We start from the raw sequence: 23,090 nt of genomic DNA on the forward strand, positions 1-23,090 counted from the left end.
AATGCAATTTGGCCCATGGGGCTGCCTACATTTTTGAATTAACAGAGTTGAGTTGCCTAAGCCCTTGTCCCTTCACAGCCTCCGATATACCATTCCAGATTGACTCTTGCCTTGTCCCTTTTGGTCGGATGGGGATCTATGAACCACAATGCAGTCGGCCCCTTAATTCCTGGGTGGTCCATGGCATAAGAAATCACAGTTATGGTCCTTCATAAAGGAAAAAAAGTCCAGTCTCAAGAACTCTGCTTTCGCTGTTTCCAGACCTCTTGGAGAAGGTTGGGCTTTGCCTTTGATGTGCCTTCCCAGACAGGCATGTTGTTCAGAGGGACACACACACTGCCACGACTGTTTCTGAACAAAGTCAAACTTAAAAGGCATCATGAGCTCAGCAATATTGGACAAAAGTCCAGGGATGCCCGGGACGCCTTCAGATAGTGGCAAAGTGTAGTCAACCCACTGGCCTTGGTGCAAATGACCCCATTCCAGGGAGAAAAGGAACCGACCAGTCCTATAACCTAGTGTACTGGTTAGCACAGAAAACAGTTACTCCTAACAGAATTGTCACTCTGGAAATTGTAACATTGGAAATCCCACTTGAAAGAATCAGGTCTGAATTATAAAGACTGATGAGTTATTTTCATGAATTCCCTAAGCAAGGACAAAGCAAAGAAATGTTTGACATGGAGTTAGTTGCTAGTGATGGGTACTATGCTTGCCTTGATTCCTGGTAAAGTATCATGGCTCTGTCCGTATGAAGGAGGGTCCCAGAAGCAATCCCATACACACACACACACACACACACACACACACACACACACACACACACCACATACACCAAATTCAGCTCAAAAACATATTGCAAAAAACAAGTGGGAGCTCATAAGACTCTTTTCTTTCAAGGTAGGGTTTGGAAACAGTGTGTTGTGTCCATTCATATGGTATATGTGTACAATCCAATAACCCTACTTCGTCATTAAAACAGCATTTTTCTGGTCTGGTTAGATTGATCACTTTAAGCAAAGGAGTCACAAATTTGACATAAAATGAGCTCAATCATGAATCAATCTCCCTTATCGCTTCCCCGAAAGCAGTCACTGTCTTCCAAGGTTTAGTTCTTACTCAGGGCATGCATGTCATGCAGGTTAGAAATCAATGCAGAGGGCTGCACCACTCAGTACAGGTGAATTCTATTTCATTTTTTTATGTATTATTCAATTCCACTAACACGTCAATCACTGATGGTCTTCTGCCAAATTCTGGTTGCCCTGACATTTTAAGGGCCTCTATATACCATTGCTGGGACAGACCTTAAATACAAATGTTATGATCACACCATGTCACAACAGCAAGGCATTGTCCATGAGTCAGGAGTCTGTAGAAGGAGAGTGCTAGAGAATGATTCCTGCAGGTCCGTCCATCTGCATGTCACCTCCCTCTCTTTTTCCTTATGCAATCTCCTCTTAAACCACACCCACCTCTTCCACCAAAACAATTTCAACTGTTCACAGCTGCACCACCAAAATATAAAGAGGTACGTAGATACTTCAAGTAAAAGCAATGTGAACCCCCGAGTCCCCAGGTGCCAGGTCTTATTCAGAACCTGTCTCTTATAAAGATTCACAAGAGACATTAGTCATCAAATTCTCAGGATCTGCACTGGGAGATGTAGTATCTAGCCAGTAGGCCTTTATATCAAAATTTACAATAAAACATTGCATTTAGGATTCATCATACTGACATTGAGGCCTGGGGAGATAACAAGGGAGGTGTCAGGAGAGGAAATACAGAAAGAACTGTCTAATAGACGTTGTTAGTACCTCTGAGTTGGAATCATATGAAAATTGTACAATATATATATATATATAATGAAAATACACGTTATTATTAACATTCTAAAATTATAGCTAAATTTCTTTATGCTACAACTTTCAATTCACATACAATTTAAAAGGGACTATAAGGATAGCACCTATTTACAGGCTAATAATACAGCTTTGCTGCCATTAATTTTAAAATTTGGTGGGACATGATATGACCTAGATATCTGTAAAAATCAGTCTTAAGGAGGAAATGTATTATCAACACACACACACACACACACACACACACACAATTTCAAGAATCCAAGTTTGTGTTTAACTAAAAATAGTGCACAGGTGACTTACACTTATTCCTAGCATTAGTAGTGACTGGTTGATAATGTCATTTGCTGTGACTGAATTTGTCACTGTAATAGTTAGAGACTGTAAAAAAGAAATGTGAAAATTTGCTATAAAATGAATATTTTAAGTAGGTAAGTAAATAATTATCATCAATTTGTTAACATATTCTAAGGCAAAGCTTGCTCTCAGGTGACCACAAAGCACATGGGGAGCGATGACCAATCATCATAACGTATTGTCACATCTTTCTGTAACATGTAGCTGGTAGAAAGCATTCCATTACAACATGATTTCCTAAACAGATTTCTGGGACACAGACTATGTAACAGCTTATGAAGAGACAGATTAACTGAGCCTGAAGCACAGGCACGTGGGTTGGCCCTCACACCTCTCTCTTCAGGAGTTGTGTTTTTATAGCAAGGCTTCATGTCTTTGCAATTACATACTCAGTTTCAGTAAAATCAGAATTGGAACTGGCAAGAAGAGACCTTTTTCAACCTGCTACTTAGTGAGTGCCTTCTTTGTGGCAGGCAGTATGGTTACTAAGAGATTCATTATTGAATTCTGTGGAGCAAATTCAATAAAGCCAAAAGACTAGGCCACAAGACTAAAAATGTTAGAAATTTCAAGTTCCACTTCCATCTCCTCCAGTGAATAGGTTATTTATAATATTTTCTACCACACCTCACCTTGAGAACCTGCTCCATAAAAACAGGAAGACAATTATAGAAAATTACCTAAAACATATTAATAAGATTCTAGCTACCAAACTCTCTGAATTCCAAATGACACTTTAAAATAAGACAATATGGGACCAAGAACATTTACCATGCACATAGGCTTGCTAATATTATCAGGCAGGGAGGCTGTGCTCTTTGATAAGCAGGGCTTACAGAAGACAGACAGCAGGATGGTTACTCACAGCCTTTAAACCTGGGAGTAAAAACAAAGTTAAAGGAAAACCTTGTATAATTCACTACTTGCCCTTTCCTTATTCTTTTCTTCTTATGGATCAATTGCTTGATAAGACAGGTGGGCCTAAAAGTTGTTTTATAATAAGATTTTAAAAAAACAATACCTTAATTTCATTGATTTTAAACTATGCTACTTCATAGCCTCAAGTATTATAAAAAAGTGTTTCAGAATCCAAGAGTGGGGCTCAGAGGACCCAACCTCAGGGATGAGGGGCTTCCTTTGCGAATGTGTAGGAGGACTCAAACACTGGGATTTAATTAGACATCATGAATGCTTTTATTTATTTATTTTTAAAAACCTTTTGATACAATTTAAAAACTCTCCCATGAAATCTTTAGTAAAGTAAAAAATTCTTCTTTTCAGACAATAATAACCACTGCCTAATTTATTGGAAAAAATGTTTAATTCCAGTAGGGAGTCTCTGCTTGTGAAAATCACTTTATTACAAACCACTATTGTTCCTATTAGAAGGATCCAGAGAAACAGTGCAGACTATTAAGATGAATATACTTTCCATGCTTAAGAATTGTAGATATCATGGGTTCTTCTTATCCCTATTGGCTGGGATTTATGTTTTATATATACAAAGACAGACATGTATTTAGAAAATACATTTTTCTACATAGTACATTTAAATATTCTCTCTTTTTTCCCTTCCAAGCCTCTGCCACCCCCCACCCTCCCCGCTCTCTTTCTCTTTCATTCTACCTAAATTAGGAACTTGGATTTCATTTTTGGTCTTGATGACACTTACAGGTGCACAGTTCTTGATGTCCTCAGTGATGATGTTGATGGGAAGGCTTTTCAATTGGTCCTTCTCTTTGACGTAACTAATCAAATTCAGTATCAACCCAAACACAGGATGAATTAGCTCTTAGCTTAATTTCAAAGTAATCTATGTGACTAATATTTTCAATATACTTGGCAATTTTAAAAATCACATAAATAGACTCAGCAATAAAAATATGAGTTTAAAGAAAATATGCAAAACTATTTCAGGAAAATAAGACATGACCCAAAATTAAAAGGTTGCCTTTGTCATGGGAGGCCTGGGCATCAAACCCAGTGCTCAAAGCTTTCCTGCCTAGATTGGAGGGCGAGCATTTTCTTAGTTTCGAGGGCAGAAAGCAACAGTAGCTGTGAGAATCACTCAGTAGTGTGATCTGCCCTTGAGGAAATTTAATGTATGGTTTCTCAATAATGTTAGCTCTAAGCCATAGGTTTGAGAGAAGGGAACATAAGAGTGAACAACAGAATTACCTCAGACATAAGGGAACTGGCATGTCAGTGAGAGCACTTTATTGCAGGGCCAATCCAAACAAGCAGTGCTGTGAGAATACTGGTAGTCTAAGGATTTCAACTGAGAACAGGGAGAATGGGGTAGGGGGTGGGGCAGGCACTGCTCTGCAGAGATGTGCATTATTTTATCAGGGGTTAAAGATTTAAAATATGTACACAGACAAAGTACCTTTGAAGGAGTGAGAACCATTTTTCCTTTAGTTCTGAAGAACTGCAATTTTAAAAAGGGGAGAAAAAATTAAACTACATAAAATACGTAAACTAACGTTAAGACTTTTATTTCAGATAAGGATCCCAGCTACAGACCATAGCCATGTGGATGTGGGTATAAGCTGTTCCCTCCTCATAAGGACTGTCCATGGACCCTGCTGTTTCTCAGGCAGTGTCACAGGGATGGGAAGTGAATGTTAGAGAGTGAGAGAAGTTGATTTGAAGTCTAAACACTTCATTTCAACTAGGTGATGCAGGCTGGGTGGTCCTGGGCAAGTCACCTATCTACTCTGAGCTTCAGTTTCCAGAGCTGAAATGGGGTCAATTTCATCTCAGAGTACTCCTGCATCTGCAAGTGCTAGTCAAACATAAAGACCATTATTATCCAGATGAAATCATACTTCAGAAATTTGGCATTTGGATGGAACCCACTCTACTTAGAAACCAAAACATAGTTTTAGAAGGAAAAAACCCAGAATATTTTATTTCTTTATACATATATCAGCTTTTGATGTATTAACCCTTTGCACTCGCTTGCTTTTTTCTCGATTCCTGCTACCGATGCTAACTGTGTCGAGTCACACTCGACATCCAAGTGCAAAAGGTTAAATTATTTCCTAGAAAATTTATTCTTCATTACTATGATCCTCTGATCAAGATCAATCTCCCTATTGCTAAATTAGTAAAGATTAATATTTTATTTGTTAAAGTTCCTGCAGATTTTAATACCCAAAGGGGAAAATATTTTAAAGCTCAACAAGCACAGATTTACCATCTACTAACATTTCCATTGCTGTAAATTACACATAGCATAAATTGTATCATTAGTGACTTTTAGTACATTCTGTATGTTGTGCAACCATCATACTATCTAGTTCTAGAATATTTTCATTACCTCAAAGCAAACCTTGTATCCCTTAAGTGGTCACTCCTAATTCCCCCCACCCCTCCCTGCCCAGATCTTATCACACATTTTGTTTATCCAGCCATCAGTTGACAAATATGTGGGTTGTTTCCACTTTCTTTGGTTGTAATGGACAATGATCTGTGAACATTTGTGGATAAAATTTCGTTTGTTCCATTTCTTTTGAGTATATGCCTGGAGGTGGCATTGCTGGGCCATATATTAATTCTACTTTGAACTTATAGAGAAACCATCCAAGTTTTTCCAGCAATACTGCTCTTGCTGCCTCCATTCCCATTTCAGGACCCATTTCTTCAGGACAGTGGGATGCCCACCTAGCTCCCTTGCACATGGACATGGACCAGGCTTCTGGTTCCTCTGCTGGCAGCAGAAGAGGAACAACAGTGAGAAGCAAAGCACTGGGTGCAGGCCTGGTTGCACATCCTGTCCATCTCCACAAAGCGCTTACACCAATATAACATATGTGAACCAGGCCCCCACAGTTCCCCATCGTTAGACAAAGACATTTTGGAAAAACTTTTTTTTCAAAGACTTTCTCTATTTCTCATTGAGAGTGCCTCCCTTCACCTGCAACATGAAGAAGACCTCAAGCAAATGTAACTGATAATCTTTAGAAAATATGTTACCAAAAAGAAGACATGCACAGAATGAGGTAAATACATATTTTTTAATAAGCTTTTTAGTATTTCTTTAAATGTACAGTCGCAGAGAGAACCAAGATAGCAGCATAGGTAAACACTTTTACTTGCTGCCTCTCACAACCACATCAAAACTACAACTAAAAGACAAAACAACTATCATCCAGAACCATGGGAAAGCTGGCTGGGTGGAAGTTCTACAATTAGAAGGAAAGAAGAGAGCTCATTGAGACTGGTAGGATGTGCGGAGGTGCGGAGACGCATGGAACTGGCTGGCAACCTGGTGCGCTGTTGTTGTTTTTCAATCGGGAGGGAGATACTAAGCTCCCGATTGCACTGAACTCCAGTTCCAGGCAAGACTCTGGGGACCCAGACTCATTTGGGGAGAAACTGGACTGTCTGGCATCAGGCCAGAACTCGAGGGCAGCTTTCACTCAAAGGTGCCCTCAGTGATCATTGTTCCTGCTTGGGGGCGCAGGATACGAAGACGCGGGGACCTCTCTTGTGCAGGGTTGACTGGCAGCCATTGCTGTTTGCTTCGCCCTTGGTGATTCCCCTAGACCCCATCTTACAACCCCAATTTACAACCCCACCCAAGGTGTGCTCAGCGGCTTTTGCATATGAATGGCCTGTCCTTTCTCACCTTAAAACCTGTCAAACTGCAGCTGAGTCAGAGAGCCCAGAGCTTCCAAAAGAAGGCCCAAGGCCCGACAGCAGCAGCCTGCCTTGCTTCACAGCTGGGCCTAGGCACTTCCAAACCCCATACAAAGAGGAGGAATCTGCAGATGTCTCTGTAGCTCCTGCTGGGGGCCCTCAGGCAGTGGTTGACTTTGCACCTCCTTTGAAATCCAAGAGCCAGTATACCTATGGTCAGTGTGAGACCATACTGGATTACAACTCTTCACATCCATAAGCAATACACTCCAGGGGCAGACTCAGTGAGCACCAAAGCCCTGCTGAATCAAGTCCTGCCCCATAATGCCGGAAAGCAAACATTGAGACATTGGAAGTTAAATGTGAAAAGGGAATCCGGAAGGCTGGTAAACCTTAATCGCTCTGAATGGTCAGAGCCATTCACTCATTGTTTAGTTGAGACATTGGTAGTTAAAGCAACTCTCACCTGTTAATCATATGTAAATTTTTGCTGATTGTCTATTATTGGAATTTCCTGCCTAAAGGATATGGGTGTATCTCAGAACCCCAATAAAAGGGATGGCAAAGGCCAGAGCAGTGAGTAGTCCTCCCACTAGAGGTGGGCTCCTGCCTGGCCCCCCATTTACCCAAATTGATTCTTTTCTAGCTTCTTTTCATTTTGATTGTGGCCTTCTCCAGAAACCAGACCTGAACGGGAACCCTGAAACACGCAGGACGTGACAAGGGATCCCACACCATAAGGGTGTCTCCTGCACACCAGTCCTTCCATTGTAGAGACAGCTGGTCCTCACAGCCAATTGGCCTGGAGGTCAATTCCTCCAGGTGATACCAACAGCAATCAAGGCTTAACTACAAGACTGTGCACACAACCCACAAAGGAGTGCACCAAGAGTGTCCACCTTAGGTGATTGGGGAGGCTGAGCCACTGGGCCCTATAGAACACCTAGCACACAAGGCCACTCTATCAACACAGGAAAGCAGCCAAAATGCGGAGACAAAGAAACATGTCACGAATGAAAGAAATGGAGGAAAGCAAACTATTGGACATAAAGTTCAAAACCACATTTATAAGGTTACTCAAGAATCTTCTAAAAACCTCCAAGAAACTTGATGAAACCTCCAAGGAACTTAGTGAGACCTTCAAGGATCTTAGTGAGAATGTCAAAAAAAAAGGAAAGGACCAGTCAGAAATTAAGCTTACACTGACTGAAATAAAGAATAATATACAGATATTCAACAGTAGACTAGAGGATCCCAAGAATCAAATCAAAGATTTGAAATACAAGGAAGCAAAAAATACCCAATTATAAAAGCAAAAAGAAAAAAGAATCCAAAAATATGAAGATAGTGAAAGGAGCCTCTGGCACAATTTCAAGCATATCAACATCTGAATTATGGGGTGCCAGAAGAAGAGAGAGAGCAAGATATTGAAAACCTATTGGAAGAAATAATGACAGAAAAATTCCCCTACCTGGTGAAAGAAATAGACTTATAAGTCCAGGAAGCACAGAGAACCCCAAACAAGAGGAATCAAAAGAGGACCACACTAAGACATATCATAATTAAAATGCCAAGGGTAAAAGACAAAGAGAGAATCTTAAAAGCAGCAAGAGAAAAACAGTTAATTACCTACAAGGAAGTACCCATATGAAATTATGCAGGCCAGAAGGGAGTGGGAAGCCTGGCTCAGCAAGGCCCTGAACTAACTTCATCAATGGCAGCAAATAGCCATTTTTCTGTATGTTGAATATTGGGTATGGACCATACTTATAGTTTAGACTATTATAAAAGAACTATTTATTATCATTACTAGAGGCCTGGTGCACAAAATTCGTACATGGGCGGGGGGGAGGGTTGGTCACTCAACCCAGCCTGCACCCTCTCCAATCTGGGACGCCTAGAGGGATATCTGACTGCCTGTTTAGGCCTGATCTCAATGGGATCGGGCCTAAACAGACAGTTGGACATTCCTCTCACAATCCAGGACTGCTGGCTCCCAGGCTTTCACCTGCCTGCCTGCCTGATTGCCCCTAACCTCTTCTGTCTGCCAGCCTGATCACCCCATAACCATTCCCCTGCCAGCCTGATCGATGCCTAACTGCTCCCCTGCTAGCTTGATTGCCCCTAACTGCCCTCCCCTGCAGTCCTGGTCCCCCACAACTGCCCTCCTCTGCAGGCCTGGTCACCCCTAACTGCCCTCCCCTGCAGGCCTGGTCCCCCCAACTGCCCTCCCCTGCAGGCCTGGTTGCCCCTAACTGCCCTCCCCTGTTGACCCTGTCACCCTTAACTGCCCTCCCTTGCAGGCCTGGTCCCTCCCAACTGCCCTCCCCTGCTGGCCATCTTGTGGCGGCCATCTTGTGTCCACATGGGTACAGCCATCTTTGACCACACGGGGGCAGCCATCTTGTGTGTTGGAGTGATGGTCAATTTGCATATTACTCTTTTATTAGATAGGATATTTGTCCTTTATTAGGTATTGTCATATTGTGTTATCTTTATATCTATTAGTATTAATTTATTATTTTACTATATTTCTTACTATAAAAATATTTGAGAGACTCAAAGTTGCATGATGTATAAAATATTTATTCAATCTTTTTGTTAATAGAAGAAAACTACAAAATAAATGGGTAGATTGGAGAGATTTCAAATACGTTTTCAATTTTAACTTGTAAAAAGATTTTCTAGTCTTTAACCCTTTGTACTCGCTTGCTTTTTTCTTGGTTCCTTTATTTTACTCGGGATTTAATATTTTAAATACCCCAGATTTTACAAAGCGCGGGAGTAGAATAAAAAACTGGAGTTTCTTTTCATATAAACTTATTTATTTGGATTTTTTTATATTTCAAATTATTGATACATTCAAAGAGTATAAAAAGAGCTGCTACTGATGCTAACCATGTCGAGTCACACTCGACATCTGAGTGCAAAAGGTTAAGGTATAGGTTATTTTAATTTTCCTTTCTTAAGTTTTTGTTCATACCATTTTCTCTTAGATCCTGGCTACAATGAAAACTTTTATTTTACTGACTGACTCAACTTAATAATAAATCAATTCATTTATCCATCCCAGACCAGTGGCCAAGATGTGTTAATGGACGTACTGCGCAATTAACAATGGTAACTCAGAAGGTGATCAACTCTGTGAGCAGTAAAATTGCTTTATTAGCATTTCTGCCTAATCTGCCTTTGATCTCTGACATGGAGATCAAAATAGCTCTTGGTTAATTCACAACTTCAATACTCAGGTGATCGTAACTTAAATAGCCACAGGCCCCATGAACCTATGAAGGATGCCCAGGCCATGTGGGCACACATCTGGAACTCTCTGCTATTCAGAAACCACTTGTGGAATCACCAAAGATCAAATGAGATCAAAGAGAGACATATACAAAATTTCCTGTGGCTCCCCTGATACAGGGAACAGTTACAGCTAAAATTCCAGTGGTGGCCATGAAACAAATATGCTTTTACAGTGAGGGTTAGTCAAAATATAACTATGGCAATAGGGAGAGTGTGCAGTGTAGACCTACTTGGTATTAGATATAAGCAACAAATCGCTGAACAGGAAGAGGTGCCGCATCTTCCTCCTCCTGCCTGTTCTGAGCACCACTGGGATGTGCATCAGCAGAGTGTGCCCAGTGTCCTCAGGTGGTGTAAATTATTCAATATTGGCACCATCAGGTGTACTATATTCAATATTGGCCTTCTCAGATGTTGTATGGTGCTCAACCTCAGCAGAAGGGCTTCTCCTGCATCACAGCAAATGCCACAGAACAGCCAGTCAGTGGTCAAACATATGCTAAGGTTTAATGCTAAAGGTCAAAGTTGGCACAAAACTAAAAATGAGTCTCAATCCTTCACTCAGAGCTCCATAGCTCAAACCCAGGAGTAACTGAGTTGTAGACAGCTATTGAGAGAGGAGGTCACTTAGGGAGCTGATGTAGATGGAGACCTACTTCCAGGACATGTCCTGGGAACTGCCAGCTATTAGAGGTGGGAAAGGAGACAGCAGGAAACTGGATCAGAGAGAGCTGTTGGGAGGGGAGAACTAAGAGGCCAACGGCAGGGAGTATTACAGGAAGGCCAAACCAAAACAAAACAAAGCAGTTTGTGACCTACTGTAGTCTAATAAGACAGAGATTTTTGAAGAGGTAATTATTATTTGGTTTCATGTTAATGTACAAATTTAGATTATTGAGGATTTTAGAAAATTGACCTCAGTATTATGTAATCAATGGTGAAAACTGGACAAAAATTCTCAAAGATCATCAAATAATACTAGAAACTTCTAAAAGTTTTTAAACACAAGAAAGCACTTAGTTATGATTGGGGTGAGCGATGATTAATTCTAACAGGACTTGCTGGTCATAATAGGTAAAGCAACAATATTGAATGGAACATGAAAATTCTTTGATGATAGGACAGTTATTTTCATAGATCTATAGGAAATTCTCTCCGAGACCCAAAAAAGTGCCCCCACCTCCCACATCCCTGAACAAGTAAAGCCTGCTCTTTGTGGTTAGCAGCATTGAATAAAGTAGCTTTTCATGAAATCAGTGCTGAAGTTAGGAATTAGCCCATATATTTTAGAGGAAACAAAACAGAACACTTCCCATTACTCCCAGTCCATTTCCATGATCAAAAGTAGTATTTTCAAAGACTACCTTCTACAGTGAATCCTTGGAAAGCCATCTACAAGCCCCCAGTGCTTTCTGATTGACGAAAACATCCTTTTCTCTTCAGTTTTTGGCACTGAAAAATTAGTGTGCCTCCAAGGACTTGGCAGAAAACTGTCAAGTATGCCAGGAAGGCAGGGGGTTCCACAGTCTTCTAGAACACCAGGCATCATGATGTCAAGGTTCTAAGGCTCATGCCATACCTCACCAACTGTCTGACTTGTTTCCCTGGGTCATCCTCCATCTTGATTTTTAATTAATTGTTTGATTCTGAGGAAACTCTATATTCACTTGCACTTGTAAGACATAAAATAGATATTCCATCCACACTTTACTGAGTTTACCCCAGTGGTAATACCTCTCTCAACAGTAGGTAGAGTCACCATCAGCCCCACAGGATCCTTGTGTCCCTTTCTACAGCCACACACAACATCCCTCCCTCTTTGTCCACCTCTCTCATTCCTGACAACCACTGATTTTTTTCTCTCTGTTCCTATCATTTTGCCCTTTCACAAATGTTATTTACATTGGATCTTACAGTTCAAAGCCATTTTGAATTGGCTCTTTACACTCAGCATAATAGGAGGTGCATCTGCATTGTGGCAGGGGTCAGAAGTTCATTCTCTATCACCTTGAAGGCCCATGATAGAAATGTATCACAGTTTAACTATTCACCTGTAGAAAGATTTTTGAGTTGTGTGTAGTTTGGTGCTACTACAGATCAGACAGCTATGCACATTTGTGTACAGTGTTTTGTATCTACGTAAGTTTTCCCTTCTGTGGCTTTAAATGCCCTGGTCTGGAATTGCTAGGCAATCTGGTACATCTGTGTTATGTTTTGTTTTGTTTTAAGAAACTGTCAAACTGTGTTGCATGGTGGCTATACCATTTCAGTATCAGCAGCACTGCATAGGTGATTCAGCTTCCTCACATCCACACCAGCATTTGGTATTGTCATTCTTATTTTAGCCATTCTGATAGCTATGTGATGAGACCTCATTGTGGATTTAATTTCTTTTTTCTTGATGGTTCTCAGGCACTTGAGAAAAGAAGGGGAGGGGAGGATAAAGAAATAATTTGCAATTACATGTATTTTAAGTAAATACCCTAAGAAAGGAAGGTGAGAGGCCTATAGTCAAAGAAATTTGTCTAAAGTTCGTCAAGCTGAAAGCATTAAGACCTCGAGGACACTCATTAAAAATCAAGATTCTCTACTAAGGAAGAATGGGAGCATGGAAATTGGAGGATTTGCTCCAGTTGGCTTAATAATTTTTTGCCTCTCTCAGTTCTTGAAGAAAGACTAAAGAAACTCAGTATTGTTTAATTCAAAAATTAATCTTTTTTACTATATGTAGCATCTCAGAATCTACCAGTACTTGTGTAGTAAAGATTTTGTGGTGTGGGAGACTCTTCCGGTGTTCAAAATATTCAATCTGTAAGGCTGGCTTGGATTTGTAAAGTAGAAGATTTGTTAATTGACCCCATTTGTCATTGTTATGATAGTTATCAGATTAGTCTGATTAGTTATGAAGTCTTGAACTCCATTCTCTACCAACTATTTCCTCTGCTTACCCTCAGTTTCTGTCCCTTGTAATTGCGCCTTGCTTCCCAAGACCTTGATTCTGTCTATGGCATCCTTTCAGCTCTGTTCCCACTGCTCACTGTTCTGTCTCCTGTATGTAGATTGGTTCAGAAGATGAATCAACTGTCTTGATTCAGGCACTCACTTTCGTTCTGGCCAGCTGTCACTTCTTAGGTAGTGGGAGCTGCAAGTGCGTAGTGTGTTTTCCCTCGGAACAGGTTAAAAGAGTGGCAAGCAGCATTAGGAATGCACCTCTGTTTTGTGTTCTTTCTTCTTCCCTTTTCTAAATTTTTGTTTCCTGTTTTTAGTGTCTTAATATAAATTGCATATTCTGTATAAAAAGTAAAGGCAGAATTTCAGAGAGAGATTTAAAGTATATTTCAAACTAATCACACTACCTTTACTGTTCCAGAAATAAGGTTTTTAATATTACACAGAAATGATATATTGCTCCTTTTCTTGAGATTTGAGTTGAAATTTGGGGGATCTTAAGATATTCTCAGTGAAAAGCTCAAGACTTTGAAATGTATTTGTTCCCTAGTTAAAATTTTCTCTTTATTTCCCAGTTGAAATGTAAATGTTTATAATAATACTAGTGGCCCGGTGCAGGAAATTCATGCACGGGGCTGGGGGGAGGGGGTTGTCTTTCAGCCTGGCCTGCACCCTCTCCAATCTGGGACCCCTCGAAGGATATCCTACTGCCGGTTTACAGGGATCAGGCCTGAACTGGCAGTCGGACATCCTTCTCGCAATCCGGGACTGCTGGCTCCCAACCGTTCACCTGCCTGCCTGCCTGTCTGATTGACCCTAACCACTTTGCCTGCTGACCTGCTTGCCCCCAACTGCCCCCTTCTGCCAGCCTGCTCACCCCCAAATGCCCCCCACCAGCCTGATCACCCCCAACTGCCCCCCGTGCTAGTGTGCTCGCCCCCAACTGCCTCCCAGCTGGCCTGCTCACTCCAAACTGCCCCCCCTGCTATCCTGATCACCTCCAACTGATCCCCAGTGATGGCCTGCTTGCCCCCAACTGGTCCCCCTGCTGGTCTGCTTACCCCCAACAGCCCCACCCCCCATCAGCCAGATCACCCACAACTGCCATCCAATCCTGGCCTCTAACTGTCTCTACCTTGGCTCTGCCACCATGGCTTTGTCCAGAAGAACATCCGGAAGGTCTCCTGGAAGGTCTCCCAGTCTAATTAGCATATTACCCTTTTTTAGTATATCCAGAGGCATGGTGCACGGGTGGGGCCCAGCTGGTTTTCCCTGAAGGGTATCCTGGATCAGGGCAGGGGCCCTGCTGGGGTGGTGGCCAGCCTGGGGGAGGGGCTCAGAGCCATTTTCAGGCTGGCCAAGCCCTCCAGCAGGAACTCTCACCCCATGGGGGTGTGACCAGCCTGGGTGAGGGGCTGATGGCTGTTTTCAGGCTGGCCACAGCCCCTTCAGGGTGGGGGGGTCCCGCTGGGGTGCCTGGCAAGCCTGGGTGAGGGGCTGATGGCCGTTTTCAGGCTGGCCACACCCCCTGGTGACCCAAGTTTCCAGCCCTTCCTTTATTTCTTTTCTTTTTTTTCCAGCACCTCCTTGAGAGGCCAGGGCTGGCTGGAAGAAGGTATCTGGGATTTATTTATCTTCTATAATTGAAACTTTGTAGCCTTGAATGAAGGCCAGGGCCGGCCAGGATGGACAGGAAGCTTGGTTTCCTCCATCACCGGGGGCAACACAAGCCTCCTGCTCACTCCAGCTCCGTGGCCACCGCCATCTTAGTTGGGTTAATTTGCATACCTGCTCCTGATTGGCTGGTGGGTGTAGCGGAGTGATGGTTAATTTGCATGTTTCTTTTTTATTAGTGTAGACTACTTTTGGGTCATAAGCTCTGAAAATTGCCACAGGTGAAGTATATGTATTTTCTTGTGCTTATTTTTTTAACCTCACCTGAAAATATTTTTCCATTGTTTTTCAGAGAGAGGAGGTAGGAAGAGGGTGAAAGAGAGAGAGAAAAACATCTATGTGAGACAGACACATAGATGGGTTGCCTCCATATGTGCCCCAAGCAGGATGAGAACCAGAAACCCAGATATGTGCCCTTGACTGGGAATCAAAGCAGTGACCCTTTGGTGCATAGGCTGATGCTCTAATCACTGAAAAACTGGCCAGAGGGTACTATTTAGCTCACTGAATTACACTAATGTATACTAAAATATATTGTACGATTATACTAAGTTTAATGAGGGGCTTAGAGTTCTGCTTCTGGTCAAGATGGAATAACATCTTGCATTTATTCTCTCACTTGGGTATCCTATCTAATAAAAGAGTAATATGAAAATTGACCATCACTCCAACACACAAGATGGCTGCCCCCATGTGGACACAAGATGGCCACCACAGGATGGTCAGTAGGGGAGGGCAGTTGGGAGGGACCAGGCCTGCAGGGGAGGGCAGTTAGGGGTGACCAGGCCTGCAGGGGAGGGCAGTTAGGGGCAAACAGGCTGGCAGGGGAGCAGTTAGGCATCAATCAGGCTGGCAGGCAGAAGCAGTTAGAGGTAATCAGGAAGGCAGGCAGGCGAGCAGTTGGGAGCCAGCAGTCCTGGATTGTGAGAGGGATGTCTGACTGCCCATTTAGGCCCGATCCTGGTAGGGGTCCCAGATTGGAGAGGGTGCAGGCTGGACTGAGGGACACACACCCCCATGCATGAATTTTGTGCACTGGGCCTCTAGTGTGTGTGTGTGTGTGTGTGTGTGTGTGTGTGTGTGTGTGTGTGTGTATACATATAATTTTCCTTTAACAACTAAATCCAGAGAAAAATATGAGACAATAGTACCCAAGACATTGAACATCAGGAAATTAAGGACAATAATCCTTGACAGATGCGGGGGGGGGGGGGAGGGGGGGATTAGATCAACCCTACTATTGCCCTATCTTACTGCCTGGAGAAAGTTTCTAGGCTCTAGAGCAGGTAAAGGGAGTGTAGGTATTGCCCTCTAATCTCCTAAACTAAGATCAAGCTACAGGTCAAGAGAAGCCAAGTAGGCAGAGTACTAGAGAGGAGAGAGCTGCATATACTCTGGGAATCTGTAAAGTGCCCCTGAGTATTTAGCTGAACACTGATCAGTGTATGTGTGTGAGAAAACTACCAAAGTCCCTAGCTGAAAAGATTACATAAAACAGTGCCTGTGGTTCCTACAAAACCAGGAATTGTACCTGTTTTCAACAGGCATAGTAGAAAACCTCATAATTCGTGAGGGCCAGAACAGCTTTTAATCTAATTAAACTTGGCCTACTGCTGAGGCAAGACCCTGTTCTGGTCTTGTCTAACCAAGTTTAAAAGCAGGACTCTAACAGATTAAATTGTGTCCAACTGTATACTACCAACAACAAAACAATGCATTTTAAATATAAAGATGTAAAGAAGTTTTACAAATATATAAAAGAATATGTCATGCTAAGATTAATCTAAAGAGAACTGGAATGACAATATTAATATTAGACGAAGTAGATTTCATAGAAAATAATACCAGCAAGGATAAAGGGTTATTTTCTAGTGATGAGGGATTAATTCATTAAAAAAAACAACCATACTGCTTCTAAACATTTATGCTGCTAGTAATAGGATTTCCAAATACATGAAAGAAAAACTGATAAAATGGCATAGAGAAATAGATAAATGTCTATTTGGAAAATTATAGGCAGGCATTTCAACATTTCTCTTTTAAAATTTTCCTTCTTAATAAATAGAATAAATAGACAAAAATCAATGGGAATATAGAAGATTTGAAAAGCTCTACCAACCAAATTGACCTAATTGAAATGTATAGAATATTCTACCCAACAACAATAATGTATGCATTCTTTTCAAGTGCACACCATAACTCAACTATAAAAACTATATTCTGGGTAATAAAGGAATGTTCAATAGATTTAAAAAGGATTTAAGTCACGTTTTTTTTACCACAGTGGAATTAAATTAGAAATCAATAAAGAAAGAGATCCAAAAGAATCCTCAAATATTTGAGAACTAATTAGCACACTTCTAAACAGCCCATAGGTCAAAGAAGAAATCAAAAGGGAAACTGAACGTACAGAATTGAACAAAAAGGAAAACACAATATATCTGGCGTGGATGCAGCTAAAGAAAAACAATATTGTAAAAAGGGAAATTTATGAAACTAAAGGACTATTTTAGAGAAGAATAAAAGTCTCATACTAATGACTTCAGCTTCTACACTAGGAAGTTAATTTTTTTTTTTTAAAAAAGGTAAATAAATGAAGAACACGTGAAACACAATAAGCAGAAGAAAAGAATATAACATTAATTAGAAGAAAAACTGGTTCTTTGAGGAAATCACTATAATTGATAAAACAGGATAGATCAGGAAAAATAAAAGCAAATTGCTAGTATCAAACAGACTTGAAATCACTACAGATTTTCAAAGGATAATATGGAAATATTTTAAACAACTTTATGACAATAAATTTTACAACATGGATGAGAGGGACACATTCTTTGAAAGATATAAACTACTAAAGCTCATTCTACAGGAAATAAATAATTTGAATAGCCTTATATCAATAACAGAATTTGCATTTGTAGTTAAAAGCCTTCGCAATTATGTCATCATATATATATATATATATATATATATATATATATATATATATATGCATAAATTTCAAAATGCTATTGAGTGGAATTCAAAGGGTAAAAACCAAAAGCAAAAATGGAAATATCTTTAGGGCTAGGTAAATAATGTAAGCGAATGATATAAAATAGTCATAGGAAAAAATAACTGTCAAAAATACTATCAAACTTTATTTTCATGGAACTATAGTGTGTGTGTGTGTATTGATTAGAGGACAAGTCAATTAAACAAAATATAAAAACAATAGAAAAATCCTGTGATCAATAACTGATTCTTTGAGGAAATTACTATAATTAATAAAAATGGATAAATTGGGAAAAATAAAAGCTTTGCTATCATATTCATATGTATAAACATATGATAACAAAGCTTTTATTTTAATTTGAAAGTAAAACTTAAAGTCAATATGTAAATATTAATTAATTATGTAATTTTATTGCTTGTGGTGTTTTGGTTCTTCTCTGGAAGAGAAATCTGATTCATTTTCTTCCACCCTTAGGTATTACTATGTGTTGGATTTCCTATGACATTGTGGACAGTTTCAAATATTTTACTTTAAATTATTTAACTTCATACAGATTCATAATGGAAAATAGTTCTTGACAAAAGTAGGTACTTCCAAATATGGACAGAATTCTTACACAAAAACATACTCATCCTTCCTCTCTTTTTACATGGATGACTCCTTCTCCTTCCTCAGTTCTCTGAATTAAAATTTCTTTTTCAGGGACACCTTTTTACCCATTATTGTTCCTCATTCTTCTGTTTTCTTAATAGTGTTTTTCAGTACTAGTAGCTACACATTTTTGTTGTTGTTAACCTGATAATCATCTTTTCTACTGGACTCTAAGTTCCCTGGGAACAGGGTCTCTGCCTGTTTCCTCATCACTGTATACCAGGATCTAACTTCATGCCTAACCTACAGTGGGAGCCCAATAAAGAACAGAAGACAGAATGAATAACATGCACTAAGCTCTGGTTAGAGGGCAGGACTGACAGCTGCCTGTACAGCCTTTTTCATCAGTAAAATGATAACAACAAAAAAAATTTTAATAATTTTTTTAATATATTTTATTGATTTTTTACAGAGAGGAAAGGAGAGGGACAGAGAGCTAGAAACATCGATGATAGAGAAACATCGACCAGCCGCCTCTTGCACACCCCCTACCAGGGATGTGCCCGCAACCAATGTACATGCCCTTGACCGGAATCGAACCTGGGACCTTTCAGTCCGCAGACCGACGCTCTATCCACTGAGCCAAACCAGTTTCGGCAATTTTTAATAATTTTTTATAGTTAGAACCATTTATCAGAATTGAAATTGAACACATACTTTGACCAAACTATGGACCTTTCAGTAATATATTCTATAGAGACTCACTATATGTATACCTTTTAAAGCAGCAGCTCATTTCCTACTATGCAAAAAGTCAGATAAGTACCTAAACACGTGTGGAGATGCTTTCCCATCACATTGGTACTTAAGCAAAAAACAGAAGTTGGAAATTAGCTAAATGTATTTCAAAATTATTTAAATAAATTCTGATGTAGTCATCAATGAGCTACTATACAAGAATTAAAATTACAAGACAGGTGGGGCAAAAGTAGTTTTATAGTTGTTCTTATAAAAATACAATAATTAATATATAATAATACAAGAATAAATTCTGTGCTTTGCATACTCAAAACTGTAGTTAAAAATCACAGTGAAAATAAATCCACAATGTATTGTTAAATAAAAAAAGTTTAAATAAATTACATACAGTAATCACTCCTCTTTTTTATTTAAAAAAACAAAACACCACAATTGATATATGTACCTGAGCATGCCTAAGAAAAATATTTAGAAGGATATTTAGGAAGTTGCTCATAGTGATTATTTCTGGCTAAGGCTATTTTTGAATTCTTTTTGCTACTTGTTTATTGTTACAGAAGCATGCATTAATTTTATAATAATTTTTAAAACTAACAAATATATTTCTATTTGGAACAAAACAATTTTTATGAAGAGTACCCTACCTCTCTTAGGAATGTATTTAAATGCCTCCCATGCTTTTCAATCAGAAATTTCTTCTACCTTATGACCCAGCGATTTTACTTCTGGAAATATATCCCAAGAAACCCAAATCACTGATTTGCCAGAATATATGGACTCATATTAATTGCAGCATTATTTGCAACTAGAGGCCGGTGCACAAAATTCGTGCATGGAGGTGTGTGTCCCTCAGCCCAGCCTGCACACTCTCCAATCTGGGACCCCTCTCACAATCCAGGACTGCTGGCTTCCAACTGCTCACCTGCCTGCCTTCCTGATTGCCCCTAACCACTTCTGCCTGCCAGCCTGATCACCCCCTAACCACTCCCCTGACAGCCTGCTTGATGCCTAACTGCTCCCCTGCCAGCCTGTTTTCCCCTAACTGCCCTCCCCTGCAGGCCTGGTCAACCCTAACTTCCCTTCCCTGCAGGCTTGGTCACCCCTAACTTTCCTCCCCTGCAGGCCTGGTCCCCCACCAACTGCTCTCCCCTGCAGGCCCGGTCACCCCCAACTTCCATCCTCTGCCAGCCTGGTCACCTCTAACTTCCCTCCCCTGTAGGCTTGATCACCCCCAACTGCCCTTCCTGGCTGGCCATCTTGTGGTGGCCATCTTGTGTCCACATGGGGGCAGCCATCTTTGACCACATGGGGGCAGCCATCTTGTGTGTTGGAGTGATGGTCAATTTGCATATTACTCTTTTATTAGATAGGATAGCCATAATTTGGAAGCAGCCCAAGTGCCCATCAGTAGATGAGTGGATAAAAAAACTGTGGTACATTTACACAATGGAATACTACTGGGCTGTAAAAAAAAAAATGGAGAAAAAAACCAAGGGAAATCTTACCTTTTATGATAGCATGGATGAAGCTGGAGAGTATTAGGCTAAGTGAAATAAGCCAGTCAGAGAAAGTCAGATACCATATGATTTCACTTATATGTGGAATATAATGAACAAAATAAACAAACAAACAAAATAGGAGCAGACTCAGAGTTACAGAAAACAGACTGACAGCTGTCAGAGGGCTTGGGGGTTAAGGGGCTGGGAGAAAAAGATAAGGGATTAAGCAAACAAACAAACAAAAATCTTCATCACCTAGAGTCTACTGGGACCGTCCTAGACAATAGTATTGTGATTATCAGAAGGAAATGGGGGAAGTAGAACAGGGCACAGGGGGATAAATGATGATGGAAGGACACTTGACTTGTGGTCCTGCACACACACTGCAATATACAGATGATATAGTATAGAATTGTTCACCTGAAACCAATATAATTTTATTAATCAGTGTTACCCCAATAAATTCAATAAAATAAAAAAATTTCTTCCATTTATGGGGTGTTTCACCTTGGTTAGAAAAATGTTTTTAAAAATGGACTTTTATTCTTTTTCTAATGTGTTCCAGAACATATTAATATTTTAAATATTTTTTTGTTTTATTTCACTGAGTATTAAGCATTGTTGGTGAAGTTGTGATTTTGCCATCAAGCTCAATTTGTAAGCTTGATTTTATTTTACATTTGACTACTAGACATATTCAAATAACTAAATCAAAAAACTAACTTTCATAACATCCCATTCAGTATGCAAGAGCGTAAACTAATTTTCATAACATCCCATTCAGTATGCAAGAGCGCAACCAATGTACATGGATAAGAAGGTAAACCACCATCCCACCAACAAATGATCAGATCGTCACCCTGCCACATCACGCTGTGTCATAGAGGGATCTTGTGTTTTTGTTGTTTTTTTTCACAATCTTCTTCAGTAAGAGCTGAATCATAATCCAGTTAATTCACAGGTTCTTTATTAGCACGAATCAATCCAAACAGTCTAACGGGATCATCGTGAATGTTTTCCTCTATTGCCTGGCGCGCGGGTGGGAGACTGTACACTAGGGTAGTCTCAGGAAGGCTGGTGTTCATTCCATGTAACAGCTCATCTTCATTCTTGTCTAATACAGAAATATTTTGCTGCCTGGGCTTTCTGAGCTTCCTCTCACAATTGTGACTCAGTGAGGCGTAAAACATCTGTGATTCATCGATTGCCTAAAAAGAGAGGCATATTAATTTTTTCATTGTTAGCCCATTCTTTCACTTTGATGACTTCTGGGAATTTCTAAGTTCTCTGAAAAGCAAGAAACTTGTTTTCTGGGCTTTAGCTGCCAGTTAGCTTATATGCTATATTCAAATTACCTTCCTAAGGCACAACTTTCATATTTTTACTGTCAGGTCTCCAAAATGAAATTCTGGAGACATATAGACTAAGGTTTGAATTTCATATCCTTATATTCAAGGTTTTCCATGCTTGATACTACTCCACCTTTTAAATATTGATTCCTATTACTCCCCTGCATAAACTCTGTATTTCAGGCAAATTGTATAATTCTTCATTTTCCTTTGGGAAATTCCTCTCCCTTCCCTGGTCTGGATTACAGTGCTGTATCCCAAGCCCAGCACAGGACTAAGCATGTGACCTAGGCTGGAACCATCCATCTCCCTGGCAACAGAAACTGGTCCAATAGAAGGCATGTGGTTTCAGCAGAGCCGATGATGCAGCACGTTTAGGATGATGTACAGATGCAGGAGTAGAAAACGTGCTGTTTCCTGGAGTTGGGAAAAAGAAAACCTGGGTCTTCCAGAGGCTTGCCCAGCCTCAAGGGAAGAGTCTGTGGTAATGGAAGAGCATGAAGTCAGTAACAGAGGGAAAGAGGGAGGGAGGAGAAGCGAAGAGAGCCCTTGTATTCAGTCATCTCAAAAACAAATATTCCCTTACAGCTCCCTGTCATGTGAGCCAGTGATTTTCCTCTTATGCTAAAGTGGTTTGAATTGGGTTTCTGCACTTATAACTTACATCATTCCCAATATAAGTCTGGTCAACAATTGGTCAACCTTTTCAAGTGCTGGAGAGTTCAAAAACCGTGATCCGGAGAAAGAACCACGAACTGTACATGGCATAGTCACTGTGACTTCCAGAGTGTTATTTCAGTTGAGTGCATGGGTAGAAAATATACGGCCAGAGGTAAAAGAATGCTTATCTCTGGAAAGAAATGTAAACAGTAGAGAAAAGTAAGAATCAATTTAGGAGTCAAACAAGCTGAAGTCAAGTTTTGTTCTTAAATATTGGGGTGATTTGTGTATATTGGTAAATAGTAAAATAGTAATAATTAGTTTTTAAAAATTGGAAAATGGAGACAAATGATTTAAGGTGCAAGATATGGAAATAAATAGGAGAAATGGTCAAGATCATAAGTAGTAGTGTTGGCTTTGGAAAGAAGAGAGGACGTTTCTGACTTAG

General features: G+C 40.2%; 1 protein-coding gene across 1 annotated transcript in view; it reads right to left on the minus strand.

Annotated features, from left to right (window-relative positions):
• Nucleotides 1-21,583: 21,583 nt before the first annotated feature.
• Nucleotides 21,584-23,090, minus strand: part of TRAT1 (T cell receptor associated transmembrane adaptor 1) — a gene marked incomplete at its 3' end in the record, with an annotated part of 33,191 nt that continues 31,684 nt past the window's right edge. The window contains exon 6 of the mRNA XM_079763822.1: nucleotides 21,584-21,841. Within this exon, the coding sequence (XP_079619948.1) occupies nucleotides 21,584-21,841 (258 nt within the window). The remainder of the gene's footprint in view (nucleotides 21,842-23,090) is intronic.

The sequence above is a fragment of the Cnephaeus nilssonii genome (assembly GCF_951640355.1).
Source record: "Cnephaeus nilssonii genome assembly, chromosome: 3".
Lineage (NCBI taxonomy): Eukaryota > Metazoa > Chordata > Mammalia > Chiroptera > Vespertilionidae > Cnephaeus > Cnephaeus nilssonii.